The 13,050-nt window shown below is 35.3% G+C and overlaps 1 protein-coding gene across 22 annotated transcripts in view; it reads left to right on the forward strand.

Annotated features, from left to right (window-relative positions):
• Positions 1–1,229: 1,229 nt before the first annotated feature.
• LOC137063022 (calcium/calmodulin-dependent protein kinase type II subunit beta) overlaps positions 1,230–13,050 on the forward strand; it is a 96,572-nt gene continuing 84,751 nt past the window's right edge. For 8 of the 22 annotated variants that reach the window (XM_067434015.1, XM_067434007.1, XM_067434011.1 and 5 more), the window contains exon 1: positions 1,235–1,539. In XM_067434015.1, the coding sequence (XP_067290116.1) occupies positions 1,478–1,539 (62 nt within the window). In that variant the 5' untranslated portion in view covers positions 1,235–1,477. Of the gene's footprint in view, positions 1,540–13,050 lie in introns of all 22 variants that reach the window. The other 14 variants (XM_067434017.1, XM_067434004.1, XM_067434010.1 and 11 more) reach the window with 6 other exon arrangements.

Below are 13,050 nucleotides of genomic sequence, written 5' to 3' on the forward strand. Positions count from 1 at the left end.
ATGCTGTGTGACACTGACAATGTGTGAGAATCATTGCATTAGATAACAAAATACTGGCGCCATCACACTTCTCAAACAAACATACAGTTTGTTAATCTATGTTTACTGAAATGATAAACCCAAAACACTTGTTGATTAAAAGTCATTAAGTCTGCTCATCAAGCCTGCATTCATTTGATCAAAAACAGAAAAAAACGAATACCGTGAAATATTACAATTGAAAATAATGCTTTTCTTTTTTAATATACTTTAAAATATAATTCATTTTTTTGTGATTCAAAGATACATTTTCTTCAGATATTACCCCAGGTTTCAGTGTCACATGATTTTTCAGAAATCATTTTAATATGATGATTTGTGCTGCTTAATATTTTTATAACCTATAATACCTTTTTCAGTATTCTTTAATGAACAAAACATTATTTTTTATTAATGTATTTTATTTTTTATTTTTTTTAACCTAAATTAGAAATATAAAACAACATACACTACCATTCAAAAGTTTAGGGTCATTAATTTTTTTTCCTTTCATTTTTTGAAAGAAATTGATACTTTTATTCCCCATGGAAGTGTTAAATTGCTATTACATTGTTAGAAAATATTTCTATTTTGAATAAAATTGTTTAGCTGTTCATCAATGAACCCTGAAAAAGTATCACAGGTTTGCCAAAAAATATTAAGCAGCATAGCAGTTTCCAACCTGTGATAATAAATGAAATGATAATGATTTCTGAAGGAACATGTAACACTGAAGACTGGAGTAATGAAGCTAAAAATTCAGCTTTGATCTCAGAATTTTTTTTTTTTAAAGTATATTAAAATAGAAAAACATTATTTTAAATTATAATAATATTTCACAATATTAACATTTTTTGATCGCATAAATGCAGACTATTTCCCCCCTAAAACATTAATAATAGTAATGTTTGACTGGTATTTATTAAGTGATGTCTAGATAATGTACCACACTTATACAATATAAACAAAAATGTGTTTTATATTTTCAGACGTTTACATTGAGTCAAAATAAAATATATTGAATGAGCTTCGTATATTTTAACTGTGGTATGTGCAGTATTTGTCCCACAAAGCGTCGAATTTACAATACATTTGGACAGTTAAATTTAAGAAAAATAATTTCTAAATGTGTTAACGGTTTCATAATGATGTCACCTCTACACACACCTACTAAAAAGTTGTTGCAGGTGTATCGCCACGAGCAGAAGCTCCGCTGCGCCCTCCGGCGGTGACAGCGCGCGTCTCTCACACAGCGGAAAACAAGTGCACTGCAGTTAAACGGCGCATTCGGTGAGAGGTCGGTAAAGCGGTCGAGCCTGCTCGTCGGCGAACCTCTCCCTCCCTCGAGTCCATACCCACGTTCAAGTTTTGCCCTCAAAATCCCGCAAGTCGAAGGCACAGAAGCGTAATCGTGCTGGAAGACACCTCGGATATCGCCGCGAACGCTGAGGGCTGAGAAATGGCAACGACAACTTGCACGCGCTTCACCGACGAGTACCAGCTGTACGAAGAACTTGGAAAGTAAGATTTGCTTTCTCTGCTAGTGTTTGTGCATAAGCCGAGTGTCTTATATTGATGCCATACATTTATTAAACGCAAACTGGTATGCTAAATCCCAGAGGAGTTGTCAGAAAACATTACAGAGACTTGAGTTTAAATACTATCACTACTCTTTAACCAATTAGAGTCAATTATGATAAACAAGAGCACTCTGGTGATTGTTATAAGGATAGGTTTGAAATGCAATGAGTATCTGTCGGGAAACATAGAGCGGCGTTGCATTTAACGTTAGATACTGTTATTATGCATGTTTAAGTGAACGCTTGTATATGTAGTCTACACGGCGGTCAGAGCGTCGTTTTGCATGGTTTTGGCACATTTGAACTCGATGCATGTTGTGCAGAATGCACAAAAGAGCTGTCAGAAAACATTACAGGGAGTTGCATTCAAATACTCCCACTACTGTGTGTATTTAAAACTGTCTGCGCGCAAATATAAGCGGCCAAGAGGTTTATTATGAGAATATTGCATGTTTTGTGGCCCCTCTGGTGCATTTCATGCAGAATGCTTAGGAGCTGTCAGGAACCATTAGAGGGGAGTATAGTTTAAATACACCCACCACTGTGCATGCATGTTACAGTGAATATTTATATTCATACAGTCTCTGATCACGAAGATTAGCAGTCTGGTGTTAATTCTGAGACTGTTTTTGCTGCATTTGATATGCAGAACGCAAAAGAGTGCATTGAAATGCGTTTACTATTGATCTGCTGTTGTGAGTGTATTGATTCAAATCATAAATATAAACAGTCAGAACTAAATGTTGAGGATATTGCATGTTTGCTGCCCCTTTGATGCAGTGTTGGATGTAGAATGCATGGGGGAGTGTTTAATACACATGCATGTGAGTATTTAACTATACTGATAAAAAAAACACGAGGATATTGTGGCCCCATTTCATGCAGAGTACCCAGAGGAGCTGTCAGGAAATATTACAGTGAGACTATCGTATATATCTGATCATGATTATCAGCTGTTGAGTTTTTAAAGAAAAAATTCAGGGTGATTTATGTTTGAGAGTTTAATCAGGTCAATAGGTCGCTATATTGTATCTTCACATAATGAATGAAGGGTGTATTAAGATTCATCTGTTACAATGTATCATAAACTGTGAGCAGCAGTGAAGGGTCGCTACACTGTAACGTTCTCTGTCCGGTGACATTTGGAGCTGTGAGAGCTGTCCGGACGGCTGTTTGCTGTCTGTAATCTCTCTCTCTCTGCGTGTGTGTGTGTGTGTGTGTGTGTGACATGCCTGCGGCCTGACGTTAGGAAATCATTTTACTCTCTCAGCCCCCCTCCTCCTCCAGTCAGTCAGTATTGCGTTTCTTTTGCACAGTTTTCTGAATTATTAAACGGGCGTGTGTGTGTATCACCCACAGTTATAACAACACATAAATAGTAGCAGACGGATTTCTTTGAGAAACTTTTTAACTTCTCTTTTTTTGTAAATGCTCTGAAGGTTTCATTTTCAGTTCGTTTTAACATATATTCTCTCACTGAGGAGAAACAGGCAATGAGAACTTATGAAATGTTTTATATGTGTGATTGTTTTTTTTTTTTTTTTTTTCAACAGGTCTTCTTAGCCGAATATTTGGCCACATCCTCAGTTTGTGGTGCTGACATGCATTTTAGCCTTTACTTAACTTTCTTTTTTCTAGATATTTGTACATGGCATGTTTACAGTAGTGGCCAAAAGTGATGAAAAATATATATTCTCCCTTTATTAAAATATAAAAAATGTTTTAAAGGTTTTGTGGGCATATTGCGTAGTTTTGCTTTGAGTCAACAGTTTTATTTGTGATAACGCATTGAAATTGTGCTGACATAATTTTTGGACAGGTTATCAGACAAAAATGAAATTTATGTCATTAACTCCTCACCCTAATGTCGTTCCACACCCGTAAGACCTCCGTTCATCTTCAGAACACAGTTTAAGATATTTTATATTATTCAGAGAGCGTATGCAAGTGTATCACTATACTGTCCATGTCCAGAAAGGGAATAAATCATTATCAAAAACTACGACTTTATTCAGCATTGTCTTCTCTTCCTGGTTTGTTTTCAGTCTTCAAATAAAGATTCAAACGGTAATGAATCAGCAGATTGATTCAATGATTCGGTTTGCCAATGTCACGTGATTTCAGGAGTTTGACACGCGATCCGAATCATGAATCAATCCACTGATTACCGTTTGAATTGTTATTTGAGGTTTAAAAATATACCCGGAAGAGAAGTCAATGCTGAATAAAGTCGTAGTTTTTGTTATTTTTGGACCAAAATGTATTTTCGATGCTTCAAGAGATTCTAATGAACTAACTGATGTCACACATGGACTACTGTGATGATGTTTTTATTCCCTTTCTGGACATGGACAGTATAGTGTGCATAGACTGCATACGCTCTCGGACTAAATATAAAATATCTTAAACTGTGTTCTGAAGATGAACGGAGGTCGTACGGGTGTGGGTGAGTCATTAATGACATCCATTACTTAGGGTTACAAACTAACCCTTTAAACCAGTTTATTGCGTTGTTCTCCCCTCGTATTTAACATATTTGATTTAATCAAACTTTTCACATGAGCCTTCATAAATCATTCTGATATGCTAAATTGTTGATCAAGAAATATTTCTTAAGTTTGGAGGTTAGTAAATCTATTTTATATGTATATTTATATTTATTGATTTTTCAATGTTAAGTGGTCTCTTCATTTTTTTCTCTTAATCAGCTGTATTGAGATATAATATATTTATTGAATTAAATGTAGTTCTATTTAGTGGCGTGACTGTGTTTTTGGCTGTTGTTTGTGCTGCTGTTTGCCAGTTTAACCTGAACACCTCAGCAGCCCACAGCTCAGTGGTTTGGTCTTCCTGACAGGTCGACAGCACTAAATCAGCTCAACGTCTCCGCTGAGACTAATGAAGGCGCCGGTCAAAGGTGGACGGCTCATGCTTCTGACACCTTTTGACCTTTTGCTTTATTAGTTGAGAAGTTGAAGAATTCTTCTTCTTGGAATGAAAGACAACACGTGGTGTTTTCCTCACGCTGACAAACAATATTTCATGTAGCTAATTATAATACATGATATTACTGGTTGATGAGTATATTGGTATTTGGGTTTTTCTAATTATCTCATTGGCTGATACATTTTTCATTTTGGTCAACAAGTGTCATTGGACCTCTATTTTAACAAACCCGAGATCATTTACCTATAAGTAAATCATAACATAATTGTTTTAGTAAATATTATGCAAAATTAAAATAATTTTAGCAATGTAAATGCTTGTTATTTACTCTCTTTAACTTAAATAGTGCAATGTGATATATCATAAAATCACTACATTACAATATGAATATATATGTTTATGTGCTCATGTGAAAGGGATAGTTCACCCAAAAATGAAAAATACCCTATGATTCACTCACCCTCAAGTCATATGTATTAGACTTTCATTATTCAGACGAATAAAATTAGAGTTTAAATATTCTGGCTCTTCCAAGCTCTGCTCTGATTGGCTTATTTCAGCAGCTCACAGCAGTTCAGCGAAGCGGCTCTTGACTCCTGAACGTCCTGACAGAACACAGACCGACTTAATGACACTTTAAGCAGAACATCTCAAATGGAGATTGATAAAATGCAGCTTACTTGTTTATTGGTGTTTTCAGATCATCTGCGCACGAGAAATGCACGCGAGCTCTATTGTTGCCAGATTTCAGTAATTTAAATCCCCCAAACAGAGCTTTTCTGTGAAAAAAACATATACTATCCGGTGTTTTACCTAAACATGTCCAATCTGGCAACCAAATGCACGCAAGCTCTCTCTCGCGCGCGGATGATCTGAAAACACCAATAAACAAGTAAGCTGCATTTCAGCAATCTCCATTTGAGATGTTCTGCTTAAAGTGTCATTCAGTCGACATTTTAGACTTGTCTTTTTTTGTCAGTGATATTGCATGTTTATATAATGTTAGTCACAGTGTAGGCTACGTAGTGACTGTGATGTACTCTTAATACAAGCGTGCAAAAACAACATAGGCCTACTTCAGTTCTCAAAAATATAAATATATAACTTATATTTTTACAAAATTAATAGCCTTGTCAAATGACTGTCGTTTTAACTTATATGGTGGAAAAGGTGACGTTTGCTAGAAGGATTGAGTGAATGATCTGTAAGCAACGTATCTATGGTTGTATTTTGTAATACAAAATAATATTACCCTTTGTCCTAATATTACCTTTAGATACACTATTTAGTTTTGTATGGTACTTGGAGTTTCCTATTGTTACTGTACTAGCATCTTGCGTTATCTAGACGATGCGGTCTCTCTAAGAAACTTTCAATTTAATCAGAAATTGTTTAAACGGTCAATAAGTGGATAAATGACTTACTGCTTGCAGGAATACAGTTAGCCCCTTTCTTCAGTTTAAGACGCTGAGCGAAGCTTGCTTGAAATGGGCCAAACGAGCGAACAATTTTGAAATAAATGGTATCCGATTATAATAAACCTCAACGAGGACTGTTGACATATGAAAAGTCCTCACGTCCCCAGCACAGCCTGAACATGCCGTGTCATGAGAGCCGTTTTTGCTATCCTCCACTGTCTTGTTTACCTGCAGTCCCAGTTACCGTCAGTTCCGCCTGACAATGAACATGTTTGGACAGATGCAAATGTTGGGGGCGTGCATATAAATGATCCCCAACGCTTGCATCACGGTTGTGTTTATGTAAAGAATCACGTATTTCTCCGTGGTGTTTTTGATTCACGAGATTGACATAAGAAGTAGGAGGCAATGGTGTTTGAGACTCACAGTATGTGATGTCCATGTACTGAACTCTTATTATTTCACTATGGCAAGGTTAATTCAATTTTTCATTCTAGGGCACCTAGAGGGCAAGTAATTATGGGATAATTTTCATTTTTTGTAAATTAACACAATACATTGACCTTACTGCAAAAGCACCATGGTTCAGTAATACCATTGTATGTAATCACCTTATGCAAATAAAATTGTATTTAGATCTGGGATACAAAGTATATCAGCTAATTAAAAAAATAGTATCTGTGTTGCTGATAGATATTGTATATACAGTATATTGGCCAATATTTGATATTTAGTTGCACTCATATAAAGTTACTATTTTAAAACGCAAAAACTGTTAGATGTAATTAGCAAATATTAAAATAAATACATTAACTTTTAGCATTTAAAATGATTGATTTTTCCTTTTTAGTGTTGTATTTTTCACTTATTTACTCAGAATATTATAGAATTTTATACAAATGTTCAATCAGTTACCATTCAAAACATTAAATGATTATAGGCTTATAGGTATCAGTCAGAATTTGAATATTCATCTCTAATTTATATGGAAAATTTCCAACAACTAAGTATTCCCATGCTGCCATATCCAAAAAGTCATGGTAAAATCTTTTTTACTGACATTTACATGTATCGAATGGACGATCTGTGTCTAATGATGCCCAAATTCACCCAGCCTTCGTTTCTTCTAGTGCTCTAGCCAAGCGAATCGTGCGCAGGTGATTTGCCTGAGGTCACAGAGGGGCATATGGTCTGTTTTTATCACATGTTATCATCACATGGATGTTTCCAAGGGCATTTGAGCCTGTCGGTGAGGGGCGGGAAGTCACGGATCCGACTTGGTCTGTTCAGAGCTTCTGCTTGAGACATTCGAAGTGTGTTGTGTAACTGTAACAAGGTGCGCTAAAATTAGCTGCTAAGGAATGACATCAGACCATTATCATGACTGTCTCAAGTGATTTTTATAACGCAGGTCTTTCTGAAAATAGACCCAAAAAGGCTCTTGATAGACAGTGTGCGCTCTACATTTTGTTCCCGTGTGAATATCATGAATAATTGTGCATCAAACACCCGCTTGTTGTGTTTTAATTTATTATCTGGCTCTGTTGATGCTTTTGGTAAAGACGTAAATGTGTGCATAACAGTTGTTTGGGGCTCAGTTAGAATAGGTTTTCATGTTTGAATGTTCAAAAAACAGCATATTTTTGTTGCATATTTGACGTTGTTGCTAGCCTAGAAATCTAGACGCACCCTAGCGGCAGCAAATTTAATTTGCCCCCAAGTGTGGTCTAGCAACTCTCAATTCCGATCTGAGCTGTATTCCTCAGAATCTGGACGGCCCAATCACATCGTGTAAGCTATAGAGTCGGCGGGCGGGGCCATAATGACGACGGCCGAGTTGCGTTTGCGTGCTTCTAGTAACACAGTCTTCTAGTAAACACAGAAACTGGCGAACGGCGGCGGTCTTTCGAATCAGCTCTGCTCGCGCCTCCGGAAGACATGGAGTCAAGCTTTCCTCTGAGAAAAGAACAAAGAGCGGCACTGAAGTCATTCTTAAAAAGGGAAGATGTGTTCGGAGTTTAGCCGACCGGATACGGCGAATGTTTAATCAGTCAGCGAGCTCCCCTTCACCGTCGTTGCTCCGGTTGGTGTAGCGCTATCCTATCGCGTGCAGAGGGAGTTTGAAAGACAACCGTTTATCCCGCCCCTTGGATTGAGCCCTGTCAATGGTGAGTTTCCAGACCAAACATCTTGATGTGGGTCTGGCTTGTCAGGCTACGTTGTTGCAGCAATCTCTTCCTAATCTGTCAGTAACGCTGTTTAGTTCCTGTGACTACACTGTAAAAAATTGCCTTAAAATTTTGAGTTCATTGAAATTGAAATTTTGAGTTAAATCAATGAACATTTTTTGAGATTCGACAACCTTTATTAAAATATTATTAAAATATTTTGTAAGCATATTGGGTAATTGTGTGTGTTTTATTTCTGATGATGCAGTGAAACATGCCAAATAGTGCTATTTTCATGATTTATCCATTTTTTTATGTGGTTCAGATACAAAAATATTTTGAGTTTCTATTTATTAAACAAATTTCCTTCATTGTATCAACTCAAATTTTTAATTTCAATAAACTCAAAATTTTAAGGCAACCAGGTTACTTACTTTTTTAAGTTAAACCAACAAAAACCAACCAAAATTTTTTTACAGTGTAGAAGGCCTCCTTCAGAAAAAGCACAGTGCTCTGATTGGCCAGCTGGTTCAGTGAGTGTGTTGTGATTGGACAACCACTCTTACCATAACCGAGAGTTTCAACACACTACTTACAAACTCAACCAGCCCCGCCCCTTTGCCGGAGATGGGAATTATTTAAACGAGGAATATTGTGACGTAGGGGTGGGTGATATAACCAAAATAAACTTATATCATGAGTAATTTTATTTCACAGTAATGATATTAGAGGACACATTTCTCGATTTGATTTCTATTCACAAGCTTTTGTTTCGATTCTGAATTAATATAGATTGTTGGATATATATCAGTTACAGCAAATTTTCACTAATGCTATAAACTGTACATAGGTGTCTGTTAGTACTGCTATAATACTGAAGGTTAAAATTAAAGCTGCTGCCCGTAACCTTTTGTTTTCAAGATTTACAAAAATTATATAATGAGAATGTACAACATGAATCCATTTTCCAAACTGTTTTTGTACCACCCTCAATCATTATGGTACACTTTTAATAAGCGTTTATATTGGGACTATTTCAGTTCGGTTTGGTAGGAACCGCTGCGGAGGAGCACAGTCCCTGCGTGACTCGGCATAGATGTAAACTGAGAGAAGCAGCTCCGGCTGCAGTGTTCTTCCGCAAAAAGCTACGGACTGCAGCTTTAACGTATTCGTATAAAAACACTTAAATTAGACTCAAGGATTTTTTTATAGTAATAAAGTTATAATAACTTTACAATTATGTAATCATATTTACACTGCTATGCGTTTTATGAAATGTAAACATTTAAATGGAGGTTGCCATACATTTTTTTTAACTTATTTATTCAAACACGCATTTAATATTGAAGAACATTAAAAATTATAATGAAAGTGTGGTGCATATATTTATCAAAATGCTCCTCTCGTTTTTCTATCGGGCTAACAGGTTTATGGTCACTGGATATGGCTTTCCTGAAGTAAATGTGACGTTACATGACATTGGTTACAGGCTGTTTTATTGTCATCTTTTTGTTTCATATCAAAAGTAACAGTAAGCACAAAGATTATTGAGATTTATTAAATGGGAGGCGCGCTACAATGTTCCGTTCATTCATCAACAACTGAAAGCATAGACTAATCAATTCTTGGGATTTAAGAATTGTAAAAAATAGCATAGATTACAATCGAGGAATCAATATTTTTTTACCCAGCCCTAAACAATATACTTCACAATATGGTTATATTTTCTTTAAATACGTTTTTTATGATACAAATATTTGATACCATTTAAAATTTCATAATTCTTATCACCATTTTCAATATCATTTAAAAGACAAATGCTAGCCTAAAAAAACTGATAGAGAAAGAGCAAAGAAAACAAATTACAATAGAACAAAGACACTAATGAAATAGACCTGAAAAACTGCAAGCACTAGAAATACAACATAAAATGCACAAACTAATCAAATGAATAAAAACTGTGTATATCAAATATACATGTATTCTTATTAAAATTAAAAAAGTGATTCAGTCAAGAGCAGTGAGTGATTTTTCTCTTTTTATTGTTCGATTAGCGTTAGCATACTAACATACATACATTAGCATACGAAGCACTGCTACTTGGGCTTAGAGATATCACGCAACACATTACGATCGCAGCCGGAGGACGTGAGGATGAGAGCCGTGATATCTGCGCCCAAGTAAAGTGCTTCACCTGTGCTTCCCCATAATATAGTCCCAAGTCAAGATGCAAATGCTGCATTGCTATTTGTACTCGTTGTGAATACGCAGGTCACAAGAAGTAGGTGTTTTTTGGTTTTGTTTTTGGATCACTTTTACTCAGGACATGCTAGCTGGCAACATAGGATTCAAAACAAAGCATGCACTGAGACAAAAATGCATTTGCCCACATATCTAAATGTAGGAAAGAAGTTGAATAACCCCTATTTCTATAAACAATGGAGTGTTCCTTTAACTACACGTGTATATATAAAAAAACTAAACAATTACTCTTGCAGTAAATACATTAGCGGAATACACGTGCGTTCTGCTTAAAATAATGCAAAATAACAATCCCAATTAAGTCATTTTCAAGCACATATGTAACAACACGTTTGAAGTTTTTAAAAAATGTAATTTCGGTAAAGCTTTTAAAAATGAAAATATTAAATGCAGTATAAAATGTTAAAATATTGGTATTCTTCATATATTTGTTATTTTATTTATGTTTTTGTAAAGTCATAATTGTGTTATAATATTGTTTTGAACTGCTTGCTATTTACAATGGTTACTATTAACATTTTTCATTGTTTGAATTATTTATTTATTTATTGCGGATGGGCAAAAATAAATTGTATTAAACCCAGACCAAAAATCCTAATAATTTGTTCAAACATTCAAAACAAGAATTAAAGCATTCAAATGAATTGTCTTTGTTTTTAAATTAATAAATAATACCTTTTTCAGGGATATTTTGACCACTCAAATAGGAAATGTCCCCAGTTTCCATTTCAGAAATCTGGTCACCTTCGCGTTACCGCTATAGAAAAGTTAGTCCAAAATCTCTACTGGTTGACAAATTTCTGCGCAAATATTGCAGCTAAAGAGGATTTCGAGGAGTTCGACACTGATATAGAGAAGAACTGCCACTGGAGGGACTTTGTGCTTTACATCTTTTTGATGCTCAAACTGCAACATTACACACTAAAGAAAGATGAGCATGTTAAAATGCATTATAGCTTTTGTGGACAGAATTGATCCTTTAAAGGTGTCATGAACTGGCTTTAAAAAAAAAGTATACTGTTATCTGAGGTCAATTTATGACGTTCGCATGGTTTTTACTTTCAAAAACATCATAACTAATAAGTAACAGGCTATTTTCTGCACTGGTTTTGAGGCTCTCTCCAAAACGCTCTGTTTGGATGGGTGTGTCGCACTGAAGACTGATAGGTAGAAGTAAACGCTAGCTAGTAAGGCTAGGATTGGAGAAGATTTGCATGTTTAATGAGCTTCAGCTCCCTTCATATGAGGGAGGGATTGTTTTAAAAGCGGCCGGAATAATTCTCGGACGGGGCTCAGTCTCAATACGTACTTATCAAACAAACACATTTATTTATCTCTTATCCACCTGTGATTTTATTTTTATTTTTATTTTTTTTGCCCGCCCGGTCGGTGGATATAAGTGCGAACCATACACACAAGCTCTTCAAACACAACGGAGATCAAGAAATGAATGTTATTTCACTTTTTAAGATTCCTGACATGTGTTGGTAGTAGGGCTGTAGCGATAAATTCAGCTCACCATACGGTATATGTATATATTTATTTATATATATATATTATATCTATTGCGATATTGAGCCAACGATACGATTCAATATAATTCGGTACACTTACATACATTTCTGAAACATTTAAAGGGGGCAGCGTGATTTTGGTGACATCTTGTGAGTTAATGGAACCGTTTACTTGGATTTAATTAATTGAACTGAAAACTACACGAACATCAATTACACAATATATGTGTTTCTGACTGGACAGAGAGTCGACAGTTTGCAAATGCTGGACAAAATGAATCAAAGATGTGTTGAGAAAATTAGTTCCATGTATTGAAACAGTGCCAACTGTAGCTTACAAGCCTTTGAAAAGTAGATAAAGTACAGTATAACAATGACATTTTAAAAAGTGCAGCAAGTGGCCTTTCTTTGACAGATTTTTTAGCTTGACACTGAACATATGAGGTAGCCAGTCTAGCCACCAGGTAAGTAAACGTATAGGGCTGGGTAATGACACAAATTTCACAATTCGATTCAATTTCTATTCAAAAGCTTTCGATTAGATTCAAATCAATATTGATTATGTTGGATATATATCAGGTGCAATACATGGCAAATTTTCGCAAGGAAAACAAATCTCTGAACTAATATGGTAATATGGGAGTCAGTTCTACATTAGCCTACTATATTGAAGGTAAAAATTTACTGATTTGTGTACAAACACTTCAATTATACTAAATTATGTTTTAAATAATAATAAAGTTGTAATATTACCTTTTCAATTACATAATCATATTTCTACTCCAATTAATTTTTTGAAATATAAACATTTAAATGGTGGGTGGCAAAACATGCCAGATACATGCATTAAATACTAAAGAACATTAAAAATGACAATGAATAGCCTATGTGGTTCATATAATAAGGAAAATACTCCTTTTTTCTAGCTGACTAATGAGTTTATGGACTGGATATGTTTTTTCTGAGGTAAATGTTGTGACGTGACGTTGTTTACAAGCCATTTTAACTTATCCTACGTCTTTCTGCGGTTGAAACACTGATTGAGCTGTGATTTGTGACATGATACTGATTTCGGTAAGTTGTCCTGTGTCTTTTAACACACTTTCAGATGCTCATTCATCTTTATTTTGCGCTGGAAGTTGTA

Source organism: Pseudorasbora parva, chromosome 23 (assembly GCF_024679245.1).
Source record: "Pseudorasbora parva isolate DD20220531a chromosome 23, ASM2467924v1, whole genome shotgun sequence".
Taxonomy (NCBI): domain Eukaryota; kingdom Metazoa; phylum Chordata; class Actinopteri; order Cypriniformes; family Gobionidae; genus Pseudorasbora; species Pseudorasbora parva.